General features: G+C 33.1%; 2 protein-coding genes across 4 annotated transcripts; both read left to right on the forward strand.

Annotated features, from left to right (window-relative positions):
* The first annotated feature begins 1521 nt into the window (after positions 1-1521).
* On the forward strand, positions 1522-2067 carry LOC125876070 (uncharacterized mitochondrial protein AtMg00810-like). Its single transcript, XM_049557183.1, has one exon. The coding sequence runs from the start codon at positions 1522-1524 to the stop codon at positions 2065-2067; it is 546 nt and encodes a 181-aa protein (XP_049413140.1).
* Positions 2068-3443: 1376 nt separating this feature from the next.
* Positions 3444-16341, forward strand: LOC125875474 (protein SPA1-RELATED 4-like). Of its 3 annotated transcripts, XM_049556427.1 has the most exons (8): positions 3452-3663; positions 3830-4835; positions 4943-5100; positions 5954-6905; positions 6981-7127; positions 7258-7569; positions 7809-7868; positions 15756-16341. In XM_049556427.1, the coding sequence occupies exons 2-8, from the start codon at positions 4020-4022 to the stop codon at positions 15942-15944; spliced, it is 2634 nt and encodes an 877-aa protein (XP_049412384.1). In that variant the 5' UTR covers positions 3452-3663; positions 3830-4019; the 3' UTR covers positions 15945-16341. The 3 variants fall into 3 exon arrangements, with proteins under 3 accessions (XP_049412385.1, XP_049412384.1, XP_049412383.1); XM_049556426.1 differs by having other exon boundaries at positions 3452-4835; XM_049556428.1 differs by lacking the exons at positions 7809-7868; positions 15756-16341 and having other exon boundaries at positions 3444-4835; positions 6981-7173; positions 7258-7410.
* The last annotated feature ends 158 nt before the right edge of the window (positions 16342-16499 follow it).

The following is a 16499-nucleotide window of genomic DNA, read 5'->3' on the forward strand; positions in this document are numbered from 1 at the left end:
GCACCTCAGCAAAATGGGTGGGTAGCTGAGAGGAAACATAAACACTTACTAGAAGTGACAAGGGCATTGAGGTTTCAGGAAAAAATTCCATTGAAGTATTGGGGACATTGTGTTCTAGCAGCAGCCTATCTCATCAATAGAGTTCCTAGTAGTGTTCTTAACTATCAAAGTCCCTATGAAAGATTATATGGAAGTAAGCCTAGATTGACACACTTAAGAAATATTGGGTGTTTGTGTCTTGCCAAAAATCTAGTTGAACATGACAAAATGATTCCAAGATCTAAGTCTGCAGTTCATATGGGGTATTCAGAGACACAGAAAAGTTATGTTTTATTTGATCTTACTGCTAAGACATTCTTTGTTAGCAGAGATGTTATATTTAGAAAGGATCTATTTCCTTTCTCACAGATCAAGATGCCTGAAAGTTATTCCTTGTTTCAAAATCCACTGCCAGACTTAGTTGTTCTATTTGATACCTCCACTACTCAGTCCTTTCAAACACCTAGTTCTCTCAATGATAAACTATCATGTCTTGAAGGTTCATCTGTGTTACCAGATGTTGAGGTTATTTCTTCAGATGTTTCTGATCCAGTTGAGGAACCAGTTTCAGCAGTCACAAAAACTGTTATGCCAGATGATCCCAGAAGATCTACAAGAACCAAACATACCCTTTCATGGCTCAAAGATTTTCTCCTCAAAAATGCATTCAGAAGTGAAATATCCTGTGTGCAATTATATCAGTTACAATCATCTGTCTCCTACTTATCAGTCATATATTGCTACTACATCTTCAGTTAGAGAACCTACCACCTATTCAGAGGCTACACTAGGTGGGTAGATGCTATGAAGGCTGAGATTCGGGCACTTGAAGATAATAAGACTTGGGAGATAACTGATCTACCAACAGGAAATAAACCTATTGGCTGCAGGTGGGTCTACAAAACTAAATACAAGTCCACATGAGAGATAGAAAGGTTTAAAGAAAGGTTAGTTGCTAAGGGGTATAGTCAGCTAGAAGGTATAGACTATCAAGAAACTTTTTCACCTGTTGTGAAGATGGTGACTGTGAGGACAGTGGTGTCTTTAGCTGCTTCAAGACACTGACACATTCATCAAATGGATGTTTTCAATGCCTTTTTGCAGGGTGATCTTGAAGATGAGATTTATATGCAGCTCCCTCAAGGCTTTGTTAGTCAAGCGGAGAAAGTATGCAGACTAACAAAGCCATTATATGGGCTAAAACAGGCTCCAAAACAGTGGAACCACAAGCTGACTGAGGCTCTTACTATCCTCAACTTCAAACAAAGTCAATATGATCATTCCTTATTTGCCAATAAGTCAGAAACATATATTGTTGTGGTGTTAGTATATGTGGATGATATGATGATTGCAGGCAGCAGTTTGAAGTTAATAGAAAAGACACAAAAGCTGGAATTGTAATAAGCTTTTAAAATGAAGGACTTAGGTGAACTGAAATATTTTCTGGGCATTGAGTTCACTAGGTCAGCATAGGGTATATTGATGCATCAAAGAAAGTATGCTTTGGAACTTATAGATGAGGTTGGGATGTCAGCAGCTAAGCCTGTAGGTACCCCTATTAATGTTAATGTTAAACTAACCTCAAAACATTATGATGAACATGAGAAAATACATGGGGCTCTAGAAGATCCTTTAGTAGATCAGACAATATATCAAAGGTTAATTGGAAAACTGTTGTATCTGAACATGACAAGACCAGACTTGTCTTTCAGCACACAGAACCTGAGCCAGTTCTTACAACAACCAAAGAAATCCCACATGGATGCAGCCTTAAGAATAGTGAGATATCTGAAAAAACAGTCTGGACCGGGGTTATTGTTTTCTAGATCTTCTGATGAAATAGTCACTGCATTTTGTGATGCAAATTGGGCATCTTGTCCACTTACCAGAAGATCAGTAATAGGTTATGTGGTTAAAATAGGTAACTCCTTGGTGTCATGGAAGCCAAAGAAGCAAACTATAGTGTCCAAGAGCTCAGCTGAAGCTGAATACAGATGCCTTGCATCCACTGTTTCAGAGTTAATTTGATTACTTGGATTACTTAAAGAAATAGAAGTTGAAGTGCATCTACCAGTGCAAGTGCATAGTGATAGTAAAGCTGCCATACAAATTGCTGCAAATCCGATATATCATGAGAGGACAAAGCATATTGAGATTGATTTTCATTTTATAAGGAAAAGATTACAACAAGGTTTGATCTAAGTTAACTACCTTCCTACACAAGAGCAGCCTGCAGATGTATTGACAAAAGGGCTATCAAAATATCAACATGAATATCTCTTATCCAAGTTAGGTGTCTTGAACATTTTTGCCCCACCTAATTTGAAGGGGAGTGATGAGATATGAGTGTGATGTAGTTGAATAGTTAGTTAATTCACTAGATGATCAAGGGTAGTATAGACATTTTGTATTGTTTGTTATAACTAATTCTTTTCAAGTTAGTTAGTTAGAAGATAGAATCTTTAAATAGTATTTTTCAGCATTGTAACAATTAGTCTTTGAGCTCAAACAATGAGAGTTTCTCTCCTTCAATGTTAGCTCCTTGTTAATGGAGGTTTTGTGTTAATTCAGATTAGTTCATTTACATTCAATTAGCAGTACTGGGAATTTCACAAATGGAAGAACAAACGTTCAAAGTAATCGGGTCAGTTCTATTATCCCCTAATTCAACAAATTTCACATCGTCAGAGCTAAAATGAAATCTGGGTATTGTCTGTTAACCTGTCATTTTCATGGAGTTTTGTTAAATTTGAGGTTGAAACTCGAAACCCATTTTTTTTTTTTTAGCTTGAAAGGGTTAAGTAGTTGAGATTTCAATTCAAACTAATTCCAAAATGATATTTTTTTTGTGGCTTCTGAATTGCATGATGTTTAGGGTTTCCTCGAGTGGCTGAAAAGTTGATTCTTGAGAATGACGTAACAGTTGAGTACTTACGCATTTGTTAATTCATTGTATGACTGTGTTTCATAATATTAAATTACTCTATCTTGATTATTTTATGCATGTTTTATACTTTCCAGTAAGATTACAAAGATTTAAGTAATAATTAAACCAGATTATATACCTAAAATAGAAAAATTAGTTGTTAATATCGAGATCCTCTTGAAGATCCTTCTTGTTCATAATAACCCACATGTTGTAAGATATTCTTTTGTGATTAAAATACCATTTTGCCTGTCTGCTTTTTTGAAAAAGCTTTGAGGATGTGAATGAGCCACGTACATGGAAAAAAATAGAAGAGGGAACGAGTGGGTTTTAGATAATGGGGAGCTTCCTCTACTGTCCCCACATGGTTTTTTTTTCTTCAAAAGAAGCCATTTTTTTTTAGAGTAATCCAAAAGAGAATTGATTTTTACTCTTTTTAAACATCAGGTCTAGAACAACAACTGTATGTATTCTTTTGTGCAAGAAAAAAAGAAGTATAAAAAAAGCTTGTTTTTTTGGGTTCATTTTGTAGTGTTGAGGAAAAATACTTTTATTTTGGCTATATTGTGAGGCTGTGGTGTTTCCTCGGAATAAAGCATACTTTTTGGTTTTGTGCTTTAAAGTTGAAGTATTTGGGGTGTGTGGTTCTTGTTCTTTTGTATGCTCTGGATGAAATAAAAGCTCAGCTTCTCTCCTTGGTAATCTCTTTCTCTCTCTAATGAAAACGTGTAGCATAGCATGCCCTTGTGCATTTTGATGAGGCATTGGATTCTGTCTGCTGATTCTTTTTAGAGTGAGTTTGTCTCTCAGGAAGACCTTAGATTGCTTTTTTTGCTTGTCTATACTATTTTTCTTGGTAAATAGGTTGATAAATTGAATAAAATGAAGTTGAGAGACTTATGAGATGATGGGTTTGGCCTGCCTTTTAGTGAAGATGTGTTCTTGATTTGATATGGCAATGGTGAAAGTGAAAGGATGTGCTAAGATTCTAAGAATTTCCCAACTGGTAAATGTTGTGGCCCTTGGGCTACATACAAGTTATACGTAGATAACAATGGAGGGTTCATCTGAATCTGGCTGGGAGGGATCAGATAATTATAGGGGTTTAAATTCTTCAGCTCTTATGGACAGGAATCCTAGATTTCAAACAAGCAGCATTAGGTCCTCCAATGATGTGTTGCATGATTCTGGGTTTGTTCCAGGTAGAAAGGGGAGGGAGAGAATTGAGTTCCCTCCCATAAATTGTCTTAAAGCCCAAGGTGGGGTTGCAGAGGATAGGCTCACTGTAGACCGAGGTGGTCGTGGAACAGACTATAGTGGTGTTAGTTTGAGGCAGTGGCTGGACAACCCAGAGAGGGCTGTTGATGCTCTTGAATGTTTGCACATATTCACCCAAATTGTGGAGATTGTAAACCTGGCACATTCACAGGGAATAGTTGTTCATAATGCACGACCATCATGTTTTGTCATGTCCTCTTTCAAACGTATTGCGTTCATTGAATCCGTATCCTGCTCGGATTCAGGTTCAGATTCATCAGATGATGGTTTAAACAGCCAAACTGTCGAGTTAAAGGATTCATCCTCAGTTTTGCCTCATGAGTCGGGGAGTCAAAGTTCTCAGCTTGAGAAGATTTCTGTTAAAGCTTCTACTGGATTATCTGAAAACTGTTGCTTGCAGTCAAGCTCAGGCGATATGGTTCAGACTTTAGAAGCTAGTATGAACAGACAAGAAGAAGAAAAGCAGCACACCTTCCCAATGAAACAGATGTTGCTCATGGAAACCAATTGGTACACGAGTCCAGAAGAAATTGCTGGTGCCCCAAGCTCTTGTGCTTCAGACGTTTACAGACTTGGAGTCCTTCTCTTTGAGGTTAGTAATCGTTAACTAGCATGTTGCTAAAGGGTCTGCTGAGTTATATTTCTCATGACTGCAAAGCTGAAACTTGGTGTTTTAATGATTTTTATAATTTTGAGCAGCTATTCTGCACCTTTAGCTCACCAGAAGAGAAAAGCACAACTATGCATAGTCTGAGACACCGTGTCCTCCCTCCTCAGTTGCTGTTGAAATGGCCTAAAGAAGCTTCATTTTGCTTATGGTTACTGCACCCCGAGCCGAGCAATAGGCCAAAAATGGGGTGAGCATTCTTTTTATGCATCAACCGGATAATTTTTTTTCCTCGCGTAATTCTCCCTCATGGAAAATGGTTCTTTGATTTGTTTGATGCCTTGTTGATTTGTTGTCACAGTCTTCTTATACCTACTTTAATCTGTAGCTCATTATGTAATGCTTGGTTTTCCAAGCTGTTGTTGACATAGAATGTACACTACACTGTTTCGGTTACCGCACTATTTTGATGTTGTTACTGTTCATTTTCTAAATGCTTTGTACTGCTTTCTTTATTAGCTGCCGTGTTTTCTTCACCATCGTTTTTCCTTTTCATAACTATTTTGATTTGAGTTACGGTTCGTTGCATATATGTGCCACACTGCTTTGCTATTAGTTGTTATGTTTCTCCCCAATACCCTTTTTTCGCTTTATAAAGGCTTTGATTTGCTTGAGCGGAGGGTTTTTCGTAAACAACCTCTCTACCTCGAAGAGGTAATAAGGACTGCTTACCCTCTACTCTCCCAGACCCCACTTTGTAGGATTTCACTGGGTATGTTGTTTTTGTTGTGTAACTATTTTGATTTGCTGCACTTGAATTGAGGGTCCTTTTGGAAACAACCTCTATGCCTCCATGAGGTAGGGTTAAGGACCACGTACACTCTACCTTACCATAACTCCACTTGTGGGATTTCACTGGCAGGTTGTTGTTGCTGCATTAAATGGTAGTCTTTACCTGTTTATCAGATTCATTTCAGGCATCAAAAATGATTTACTTGAAGAATCTACTGTCGCTAAAATCTTAATTCAGTTTATCTTTAACAGCAATGTCCCTGTCTCCTCTGTACTTGTTATTCTGATTCTACTTTTCACATCGATGACAGTGACTTGCTAGAAAGCGACTTCCTTAATGCTCCAAGAGATGAGTTTGAAGAACGTGAAGCAGCAATACAGCTTAGAGAAGAAATAGAGGAGCAAGAGTTATTGCTGGAATTCCTTTTGCTAATTCAACAGCGAAAGCAGGAGGCTTTGCACAACTTGCGTGAGATTGTATCTTTTTTATCATCTGACATAGAAGAGGTCTCAAAGATGCAGAAAACCTTCAGAGACAAAGGGGATTCAAATCAGGAGCCAGTAAAGGATTCAGGTTCGGGGAAGATAAATATTGCTGAAGATGATGAAGCTGGATGCTTTGGATCTAGAAAGAGATTTAGGCCAGGCCTTTCGATACACACAGCTGAGGAATACAATGGCAATCCAGATGAGTCTGAGAAACATGTCGAAAACAAAGGGAGCGTTCTAGCAAAAAATTCCCGGTTGATGAAGAACTTCAGGAAATTAGAGGCAGCTTATTTCATGACAAGACGTAGGGTTATCAAACCGACTGGCAAACCACTGAATAGACATTCTCAGGCAAGTACGGATTGTAGAACTTCAGTTCTGGCACCCGAAAGAAGTTCATTGAGTAATTTGTCATCCAAAGAGGGGTGCAATGAGGATAGACAGAATGGATCGATCAATTCATTCCTGGAGGGACTGTGCAAGTATCTATCTTATAGCAAGCTGGAAGTGAAGGCCGACTTGAAGCAAGGGGATCTTCTAAATTCTTCCAATCTTGTATGTGCTCTAGGCTTTGATCGTGATGGTGAATTTTTTGCAACTGCTGGTGTAAATAAGAAGATCAAAGTTTTTGAATATAATTCAATTGTTGATGAGGACCGCGATATCCACTATCCAGTTGTTGAAATGGCTAGTAGATCTAAGCTAAGCAGCATATGTTGGAATGGCTATATTAAAAGCCAGATCGCTTCAAGTAACTTTGAAGGTGTGGTGCAGGTGAGCTATATTCATGATCATGGTTGCTTTTCTGTTTAAATTAATTGGGATGAAGTTTGTTGAATTCCTTTCCAGGTATGGGACGTCACAAGAAGTCAGGTTTTCATGGAAATGAGAGAACATGAAAGGCGTGTCTGGTCTGTTGACTTTTCTGTAGCAGATCCAACCATGTTGGCTAGCGGGAGTGATGATGGTTCTGTCAAACTCTGGAATATCAATCAGGCAATTATATTTCTGCACTTGGTGGATGTCAGCTTTGAAACTAAACGTACTACAGTCATCTAGTTATGTTGATGTGTAGATAAAACCTGTGTGTAATAAGTTGTTTTTCTTAACTGGGTTGGTACTGCAGGGAGTAAGTGTTGGAACCATCAAAACAAAAGCCAATGTCTGCTGCGTTCAGTTCCCCTTTGATTCTGGTCGCTCCCTTGCTTTTGGTTCAGCAGATCACAAGATATATTACTATGATCTACGAAACTCAAAAATGCCTCTATGCACATTAATCGGGCACAACAAGACTGTGAGCTATGTCAAGTTCATAGATTCCACAACACTTGTGTCTGCATCTACAGATAACACGTTAAAGCTATGGGATTTGTCAATTTGCACATCCCGGATTGTTGATACACCTCTTCAGTCATTTACTGGACACATGAATGTAAAGGTATTTTTCTTTATCCGTGTCACCTGAAGAAGACAGATTTTCATGTTTTCACTGTACTCTTTGCTGCAGTTGAAAAGATGGGTTGTCATTTATACAATTTGTAAAGCTTTTTAACATAGGAGATCATCCCTGAAATAATTTCTCAGAAATGAGATTGAACAACTTCAGTTGTGGTTAAATGTGCTTTTACTGTGAATGAGATAGAACATTAATCTAATAAAAGTATTCTTGCATTTCAGAACTTTGTTGGCTTATCTGTATCTGAAGGTTACATTGCTACTGGCTCAGAGACAAATGAGGTATCATCATTTACTATATATCAGATATATCACTATTATTACTTTGCTTACTAATTTCATCGTAGATGAGCCTTTAGCAATGGTTACATTGTGATGAAAAATGTTTGTCCCGTATACATTGAGGAGAAACTAGTTCCGGTTACTGGTTAAATTAAAGCATATGCATATAGGCTGGAAACATAGGGCTGCAATCACAATGTTGTATGTTCAAGCTATTTGTCAAAAATATATATATATATTTAAATTCTAGCTAGTTGTGTCTAAGCATTTTGGTTGATGCTGTTTGTAAATAAACAAATGTATGCCTCACAACCTCTTATTTGATTTGAGTATGAAAGATGTACCGTAATCTTGCTCCACCCTGTTCGTCACAGGCCAGGGCGATCCACATTGTTGCGCCATTCCTGCTGATTCCAGTATCTATCCTACTTTAAATCTCTCTCATGTGTCTGTAGAAACTTCTCCATCCTTGTGGTCTTTAGTAACATCATATAGATTTGTTCCCCATTAATCTACCCTCCATATTTATCACCTCCCTCAAAGTTATGATGATTATTAGCCTCAGGGATAGCATCTCTCCCATGAATAATTCTGTTACTTTTAGGGGGCGTTTTTCCTTTTTTTCAGAATAAAACATGGTGTGTGCGCACTACATTTTTCTCCATAGAAATGTAATCCTCTCCTCTCATGTGTTGTTCACAAAACTTAATCTCAGTTATCACTAGATCCCTTAAGGTGTGATTTTGATTTTCTTCTTGTTTCTCCTTTCCTCATTAATATATTTTTTAAATAATTGATGTTAATTGACAATTTTTCAATAAAAAGTGTATAAAATCAAGTCACGGTCTTGATGTTGTCTATTCGGAAAATTGCTAGAAAAATATTTTCAAACTATAATTTCCACTTAAAATTGCCGATAAAAAGAAAAAAAAAACATAAAAAGTATCTTAAGAAAAAAATTAAGTTGATTATATAACATTACATCGGAGATTATACTTTGCAATGGAAAATAAAAGAATTGAAACACATAATAAAATAAAATGTATATTTATAAGAAGTCATGATGTCATTAGTAATTTGATGTGTACTTATCTACTCGATTATATACAAATTATCATAGAGCGACTAAATATTAAATTTTTTAGAGTACATGAAGTGTCAAGTTGTAAAAAGGTATACCAAGAGTTGGATCAATGTTTGTCCCTAACACATGTAGAGGAGTGGAAGAGTTTTATAACATTAATCTAATTCTTATTGTAGTTATCACTAAAAAAAATAATATATGATAATAACTATTCAAAAAACAACTCCTTTAATGTGAAAAATTAAGATAGATAATTTTTACTTTAAATAATTACAAGTTAAATACATATTAATCACAGATGCACATTTATTATAGCATAACTATAAAAATAACTTTTTATTATATATGTACACATAAATGAGAATTCTTTCTTCATTTTTTTCATTAAATAATTTATTTATTAATTAAAAGTTTTAAAAATACTAAAAAGATGGTTTGTTTATTTATTTTGTGATTGATTCTAATATGATAGACCATGTCATATATTTTTAGGGGCAATACTATCTAATTGCTATGAAAAATGTACCATATGTAATATTTTTTTTTGATAACCGAGAAATCCGTCTTTGATCCGCCCTTTGGACCAATCACAGCCTTCAAAACTCGGTGGATAATGCNCCCCCCCCCCCCCACTCTTCTCCACTTAAATATCGGGCTTCTATTTGCGTGGTGTGGGGCTTGAACCTGCGACCTAAGCCACAAATCCTCCACCTTTTGCCACTTGAGCTAGGCCTTGGGGGATACCATATGTAATATTATACCTTTCAATAATGCCAAAAAATATAAAATATTAATTAGAAATTGACAAACAGATACACAAATATAAAGGAGTGGAAAAGTTTTATAACATTAATTTAATTATCATTGTAGTTATCACTAAAAAAAAAATAATATATGATAATAACTATTCAAAAGATAACTCCTTTAATGTGAAAAATAAGATAGATAATTTTGCTTTAAATAATTATAAGTTAAATATATATTAATCACTAATACACATTTATTATAGCATAACTATAAAATAACTTTTTATTATATATGTACAAATAAATGAGAAACTTTCTTCATTCTTTTCATTAAATAATTTATTTATTAATTAAAATCTTTAAATATACTAAAAAGATGGTTTACTTATATATTTTTAGGGGCAATAATATCTAATAGCTATGAGAAATGTACCATAGGTAATATTATACCTTTCAACAATGATAAAAAAAAATTTAGAATATTAATTAGAAATTTACAAATAGATACACAAAAAAATAAAAACAAAAACAAAAATGTGATACTTTTCATCTTCATTCATTCGCATAATAACAATGATAATAGACATCTAATCAAAATAAAATAAAAAAGAATAGAATATTATTAATTGAAATCAAAACAATACATTAATGAATCTTCAAAATATTTGGAAATCATTCAAACTTTTATAGTAATATGACCATCTCTTTTGATGAATCTTCCAAGATAATTAAGCTTCCTTCTTCATTTTGATGAAGTTGTACCAAATTAATGTGAACATCTCTATGATGAATCTTTGAAGAATATATATAGGATCTTTACCAAAGTAAAGATCATATCATGACATTATTAAGTACATGAAAGATGAAAGAGATGAAAGAAAAAGAACGAATGAAAAAATGGAAATGGACATTGAACATCTCTAAAGATGATTATTATTTATAGATTGGGTAAACAGTAACAATAGTTAGAAAGAAGTTGAAGAGGCATATTATTTAACTAGAGAAGTTAAATAGATGGAGGTTTTTTGTAACTTATTAGACATAATTATAATAGTAAATATGATTGAATTTTTAAATTAATAAACAATTATTTATTGAGAAAATGAAGAAAAAAATCAAAAAAAGGAGAAAAAAGATAAATTGAATGAAGGCCATAGAGAGGTGTCACATCACCTTCTCTATGTTTAATTTATTTATTAATTAAAAGTTTTAACAATACTAAAAAGATGGTTTATTTATTTATTTTGTGATTGATTTCTAATATGATAGACCATGTCATATATTTTTAGGGGCAATACTATCTAATTGCTATGAAAAATGTACCATATGTAATATTTTTTTTTGATAACCGAGAAATCCGTTTTTGACCCGCTCTTTGGACCAATCACAACCTTCTAAACTCGGTGGATAATGGGCCCGTCCCTCTACCCTTCTCCACTTAAATACCGAGATTCGCTTTGCGTGGTGTAGGGCTTAAACCTGCGACCTAAGCCACAAATCCTCCACCTTTTGCCACTTGAACTAGGCCTTGGGGGATACCATATGTAATATTATACCTTTCAATAATGTCAAAAAATATATAATATTAATTAGAAATTGACAAACAGATACACATATAAAGGAGTGGAAGAGTTTTGTCATTGTAGTTAGCACTAAAAAAATAATATATGATAATAACTATTCAAAAGATAACTCCTTCTTTAATGTGAAAAATAAGATAGATAATTTTTGCTTTAAATAATTATAAGTTAAATATATATTAATCACAAATGCACATTTATTATAGCATAACTATAAAATAACTTTTTATTATATATGTACAAATAAATGAGAATTTTTTCTTCATTCTTTTCATTAAATAATTTATTTATTAATTAAAAGCTTTAAAAATACTAAAAAGATGGTTTACTTATATATTTTTAGGGGCAATAATATCTAATAGCTATGAGAAATGTACCATAGGTAATATTATACCTTTCAACAATGACAAAAAAATTTAGAATATTAATTAGAAATTGACAAATAGATACACACAAAAATAAAAACAAAAACGTGATACTTTTCATCTTCATTCATTCGCATAATAACAATGTTAGTAGACATCTAATCAAAATAAAATAAAAAAGAATAGAATAATATTAATTGAAATCAAAACAACACATTTGATGAATCTTCCAAGATAATTAAGCTTCCTTCTTCATTTTGATGAAGTTGTACCAAATTAATGTGAACATCTCTATGATGAATCTTTGAAGAATATATATAAGATCTTTATCAAAGTGAAGGTCATATCATGACATTATTAAGTACATGAAAAATGAAAGAGATAAAAGAAAAAGAAAGAATGAAAAAATGGAAATGGACATTGAACATCTCTAAAGATGATTGTTATTTATAGATTGGGTAAACAATAACAATAGTTAGAAAGAAGTTGAAGAGGCATATTATTTAAGTAGAGAAATTAAATAGCTAGAGGTTTTTTGTAACTTATTAGACATAATTATAATAGTAAATATGGCCCCCAAGGCCTAGCTCAAGTGGCAGAAGGTGGAGGATTTGTGGCTTAGGTCGCAGGTTCAAGCCCCACACCATGCAAAGCGAAGCCCGGTATTTAAGTGGAGAAGGGTAGAGGGACGGGCCCATTATCCACCGAGTTTAGAAGGCTGTGATTGGTCCAAAGGGCGGGTCACAGATGGATTTCTCGGTTATCAAAAAAAAAAAAATAATAATAGTAAATATGATTGAATTTTTAAATTAATAAACAATTATTTATTGAGAAAATGAAGAAAAAAATCAATAAAAAGATAAATTGGAATGGAGGCCATAGAGAGGTGTCACATCACACTCTATGCTTACACTATCTAAGTACATGTAACACTTGTCATATGCTAAGTAGTAGATATTCTTACTTATTCTATATAGTAATAGAAAAATATATATAGAAATGACATATTTATTACTCCCTCCGTTCCATTTTATGTGGCAACATTTGATCGGGCACGGAGTTTAAGAAATAAATGAAGACTTTGAAATGTTTACCAAATTGCCCTTTAAAAAGTAGACTTTTTCTTCTCTCTCCTCATAAATGTATTGGAGTATTATTTTAAGATTAAGTGGGACCAACAAGGATAAAAGAGGAATTGTACCTTTATAAACTTACCATATAAGGAAATGTGACATTCTTTTTGGGACTGACCAAAAAGGAAATAGTGTCACATAAAATGGGACAGAGGGAGTATTTAACTAAATAATAAATATGCAACTAAAAATTAAATCTTGTTAGCTTTTGGTTGAAAGCTATCAAGATAGTTACAATGATAGTTGCATTGTGGCTTATTATATATATATATATATATATAATAAATAATATATATGTAACTAAAAATCTTGTTAGCTTTTGGTTGAAAGCTAACAAGATAGTTACAATGATAGTTGCATTGTGGCTTATTATATATAGAATATATAGATTTATTAAAAGGTAAATGTATTATTTGGTAGATATTATAAAAGGTAGTGTTTAGATATGGGTAAAAATGTCTTATTAAGAAGGTGACTTTAATCTATGTATTCATGAATAGGGGAAAACGAACCAACATTACTTTTTTTAATAATTATTGAAAACTGAAAAAATATATATACAATTGTTCTAATGTAAGAGAAGATAGAAGTAAAATCAAGAATTTGAATAGGCTTTATTAAGTCATTACAAATTAATTATTTTTTGAAATGTAATTAAACATTATTGTTAGAAGTTAAATTATTAATATAATTGTGATATACTACGGGGGGAGGGGGGGGATTGTAATCCAACTTTGAAGGTACCCCATATCAGTGAATATTTAATTTTTTAAAATTACATGAGTATTATTAAAGACTATGTTTCAATAAGGAAGAGATTTTGTGTTCCAAAAGTCCATTGTTGAAGTTGTTCAATTGTCTTCTTAATTTTCTTTTTGGGGGTGTCATACAATTTTTTATTATCTCACTACCTTTAGTGAAAAATACCCTCACAATTTAGAGCATACATCCCAAAAGAAGGAATTTGATTGAAGAGTAATGTTTTTAAACTATACGTGGGCATTCAATTTGATAAGATTTATTTAGTTTTTCATTACTTTAGTTTAAGACATTCTATTTATCTAATAATATAGCTAGATAGATACATATTAAAACCTTGAAACTATTTTTTCCTTTTGAGGCTTGTTGCTCCAAACATGCAATCACATTTATTCATAAATTTAATTTATTATTGTATTTCTAAAGAATAACATAAAATATGGTACATTAAAGGTAATTCATAGATTGCAAGAGAATTTACTTTCGAAGTTATAGAATACTATCAGAATAAAATGATACGATGTAAAAATATATATAGTGTGCATCTTTTGTTCACCTAGTCACCACAAAGTACGTAACCATCATAAAGAAAAAATAACATTAGAGTTTTTTGGCTTTTCGACTCTAAAAATAATCATTATGACGGGTATAGTAGTATTCCATGCAATATACATTGGGGACTTGGGGTGAAAAAGATAAACAAACAACAACAAAAAATTAAATCTAAAAAGCAAACAAAATTGACCAAATGTAAAAGAATAAATATATAATAGAATCTACAAACAGAACATAATATATGTGTGCATATGTAGATTTTCTTTCATTCAACATCTCTTCAACCTTGAAAAATGGAAATAGTTAATGACTACAAGACAAATATCAAATGATACAAGAAGCAAAAGAGAAGCAATATCGAAATTAAACAATCAAGAGATACAATAATGATATGTGACTAATTTTAAAGAAAATCTCTTGTTCTTCATTATTCCTCACACCTTGATAACAGTGGCGAATTTACAGCCAAAAAATAGGGCACCCGCACCCGTGGTCTCTTCATAAAATTAGATATTTTATATGTATATTTTTTAAGATTTTGTATAATATTATATTCTTGCACCCGTACTACGAGAAGTCTAAATGGTACGTGGTTAAATGTTGAGCTTTTGACCTTGAGGATTAAGGATTAATTCTCACTTCAATACATTTTACTTGGTGCACCCATGTTCAAAAAATTCTAGATTCGCCTCTGCTTGATAATGAAGCTGATGACAATTCGTTCATATCATCAGCATCATCATGGTTCATTATCTTAACGAAACAAGCAAAATCAAAAAAATTAATTAAGACTACTTCATGACAAAGTTTATAGGCAAGTTCCTTCTCATGAAGCACACAAGTGTATTTATAAGTTATTTCCTATCATAATGTCATATAGAAATTCAAAAGTCAGGTTGAAAAAAAAGTCATAAAAATAACTCTTAAAGTCATAAAATTAACTGCGCATCAACACCAAAACTAGTTGGGAGAAACACTGTTTTCCACAGTAACTAATATAAGAAAATGAAGTATTTATGATAGACATAATTTGAAGTTTTGAACTCTGTTTGACAAGCAAAGATATATATATAATGAGGATCATTTTTGTGTGCTACCAATTAGCAATAAGTCTCTGGCCATTACCCTTGATAATATACATTAATTTTTTAAAATAAACAACATGGATTGTAAAGTAGCTAGTCTTGATGATTAAGCTTTCTTCTTTTTCTTATAGGAGAACATGACACAATTGATACCAAAAGAAAAGAATTTCCTGCAAAAGTTACTTCTACAATAATCCTCTCTTCTCCATTAACATGTATTTGGTTACTTCTTATTAGCTTATAGTTACAGTTCCCATATTTGGTAAACATCAATAATAAGAAAAACTGGGAATAAATAGCACAGAAGAATACTATAGAAAGGAAGAGTATTGCAGTGCCTATAGTATAAGATGGTTATGAGAATACTTAAAGAGAGTGAAATATACCTTGGCAAAGAAAAAAGGAAGTACTCCATTAAAATGATTATATATGGTTGGTTCAATGCATAGCTTGTGTATTCCTATATCATACTATCCTTCCAAAACTATCGATCTTTATATTTGTATGTATTGTTCTACAAATAGCTATTGCTACGACTTTTTCATGTTAACGTAATGGTGTGATCTGGGTTGTGTTGCAGGTCTTTGTGTATCACAAAGCTTTTCCTATGCCTGCATTATCATTTAAATTTAATAGCACAGATCCTCTATCTGGTGATGAAGTGGATGACCAAGCACAGTTTATCTCATCTGTTTGTTGGCGTGGTCAGTCCTCTACCTTAGTTGCTGCGAATTCTATGGGAAATATCAAGCTGTTGGAGATGGCTTAATGTGGTCCATGATCTCCAAAGGTTTGGAAGTTGCCTTCGGGATAAAAAGACGTGAAAGGTAAGGGTTCTACATTGATGAATGAATGGCTTGCTGTGAAGAGGTCAGCTAGATGGGATACATAGAGATTGCCATCATCAAGAAACCAAGATTTTTGCTAGTAGTAATCATATAGTGGAAGTAGACTCAACTGGAAATAAGAGAACATATATTGGTCTAAGTGTGAAATGCTGTATATAAAAGGGAAAGGATGCAAATATGAATTTCTCTGTATATTCTGTAATTTCCAGAGTTCAAATGAATTTTCTTGAAGGAACTGTGTGAATGTGATCTCCAGAAAATTCTATGTTTTGGTCTGTGGAAGCAATTTGGCAGAAAAATACAAACAGCATTTAGAAATCCATGTGTGTCATATTGGTTCACTCTTGATCTCAATAGTCAATAAACTTTAATAGATAATAGCTGAAGTTTTTATTTTTTTTGTTAACAACATACCCCATGTAATCCCACAAGTGGGGTGTGAGAAGAGTGGATGTATGTTGACCTTATCTCTATCT

The sequence above is a fragment of the Solanum stenotomum genome, chromosome 9, assembly GCF_019186545.1.
Source record: "Solanum stenotomum isolate F172 chromosome 9, ASM1918654v1, whole genome shotgun sequence".
Lineage (NCBI taxonomy): Eukaryota > Viridiplantae > Streptophyta > Magnoliopsida > Solanales > Solanaceae > Solanum > Solanum stenotomum.

Bases quoted from the DNA above. Each gene is read 5' to 3' on its own strand.
- LOC125875474 (XM_049556426.1), top strand. From the start codon at position 4,020: ATGGAGGGTTCATCTGAATCTGGCTGGGAGGGATCAGATAATTATAGG. The intron at 7,570-7,808 runs GTATTTTTCTTT...CTTGCATTTCAG, and splicing joins CTGGACACATGAATGTAAAG to AACTTTGTTGGCTTATCTGT. The intron at 7,869-15,755 runs GTATCATCATTT...GTTGTGTTGCAG, and splicing joins CTGGCTCAGAGACAAATGAG to GTCTTTGTGTATCACAAAGC.
- LOC125876070 (XM_049557183.1), top strand. From the start codon at position 1,522: ATGCATCAAAGAAAGTATGCTTTGGAACTTATAGATGAGGTTGGGATG.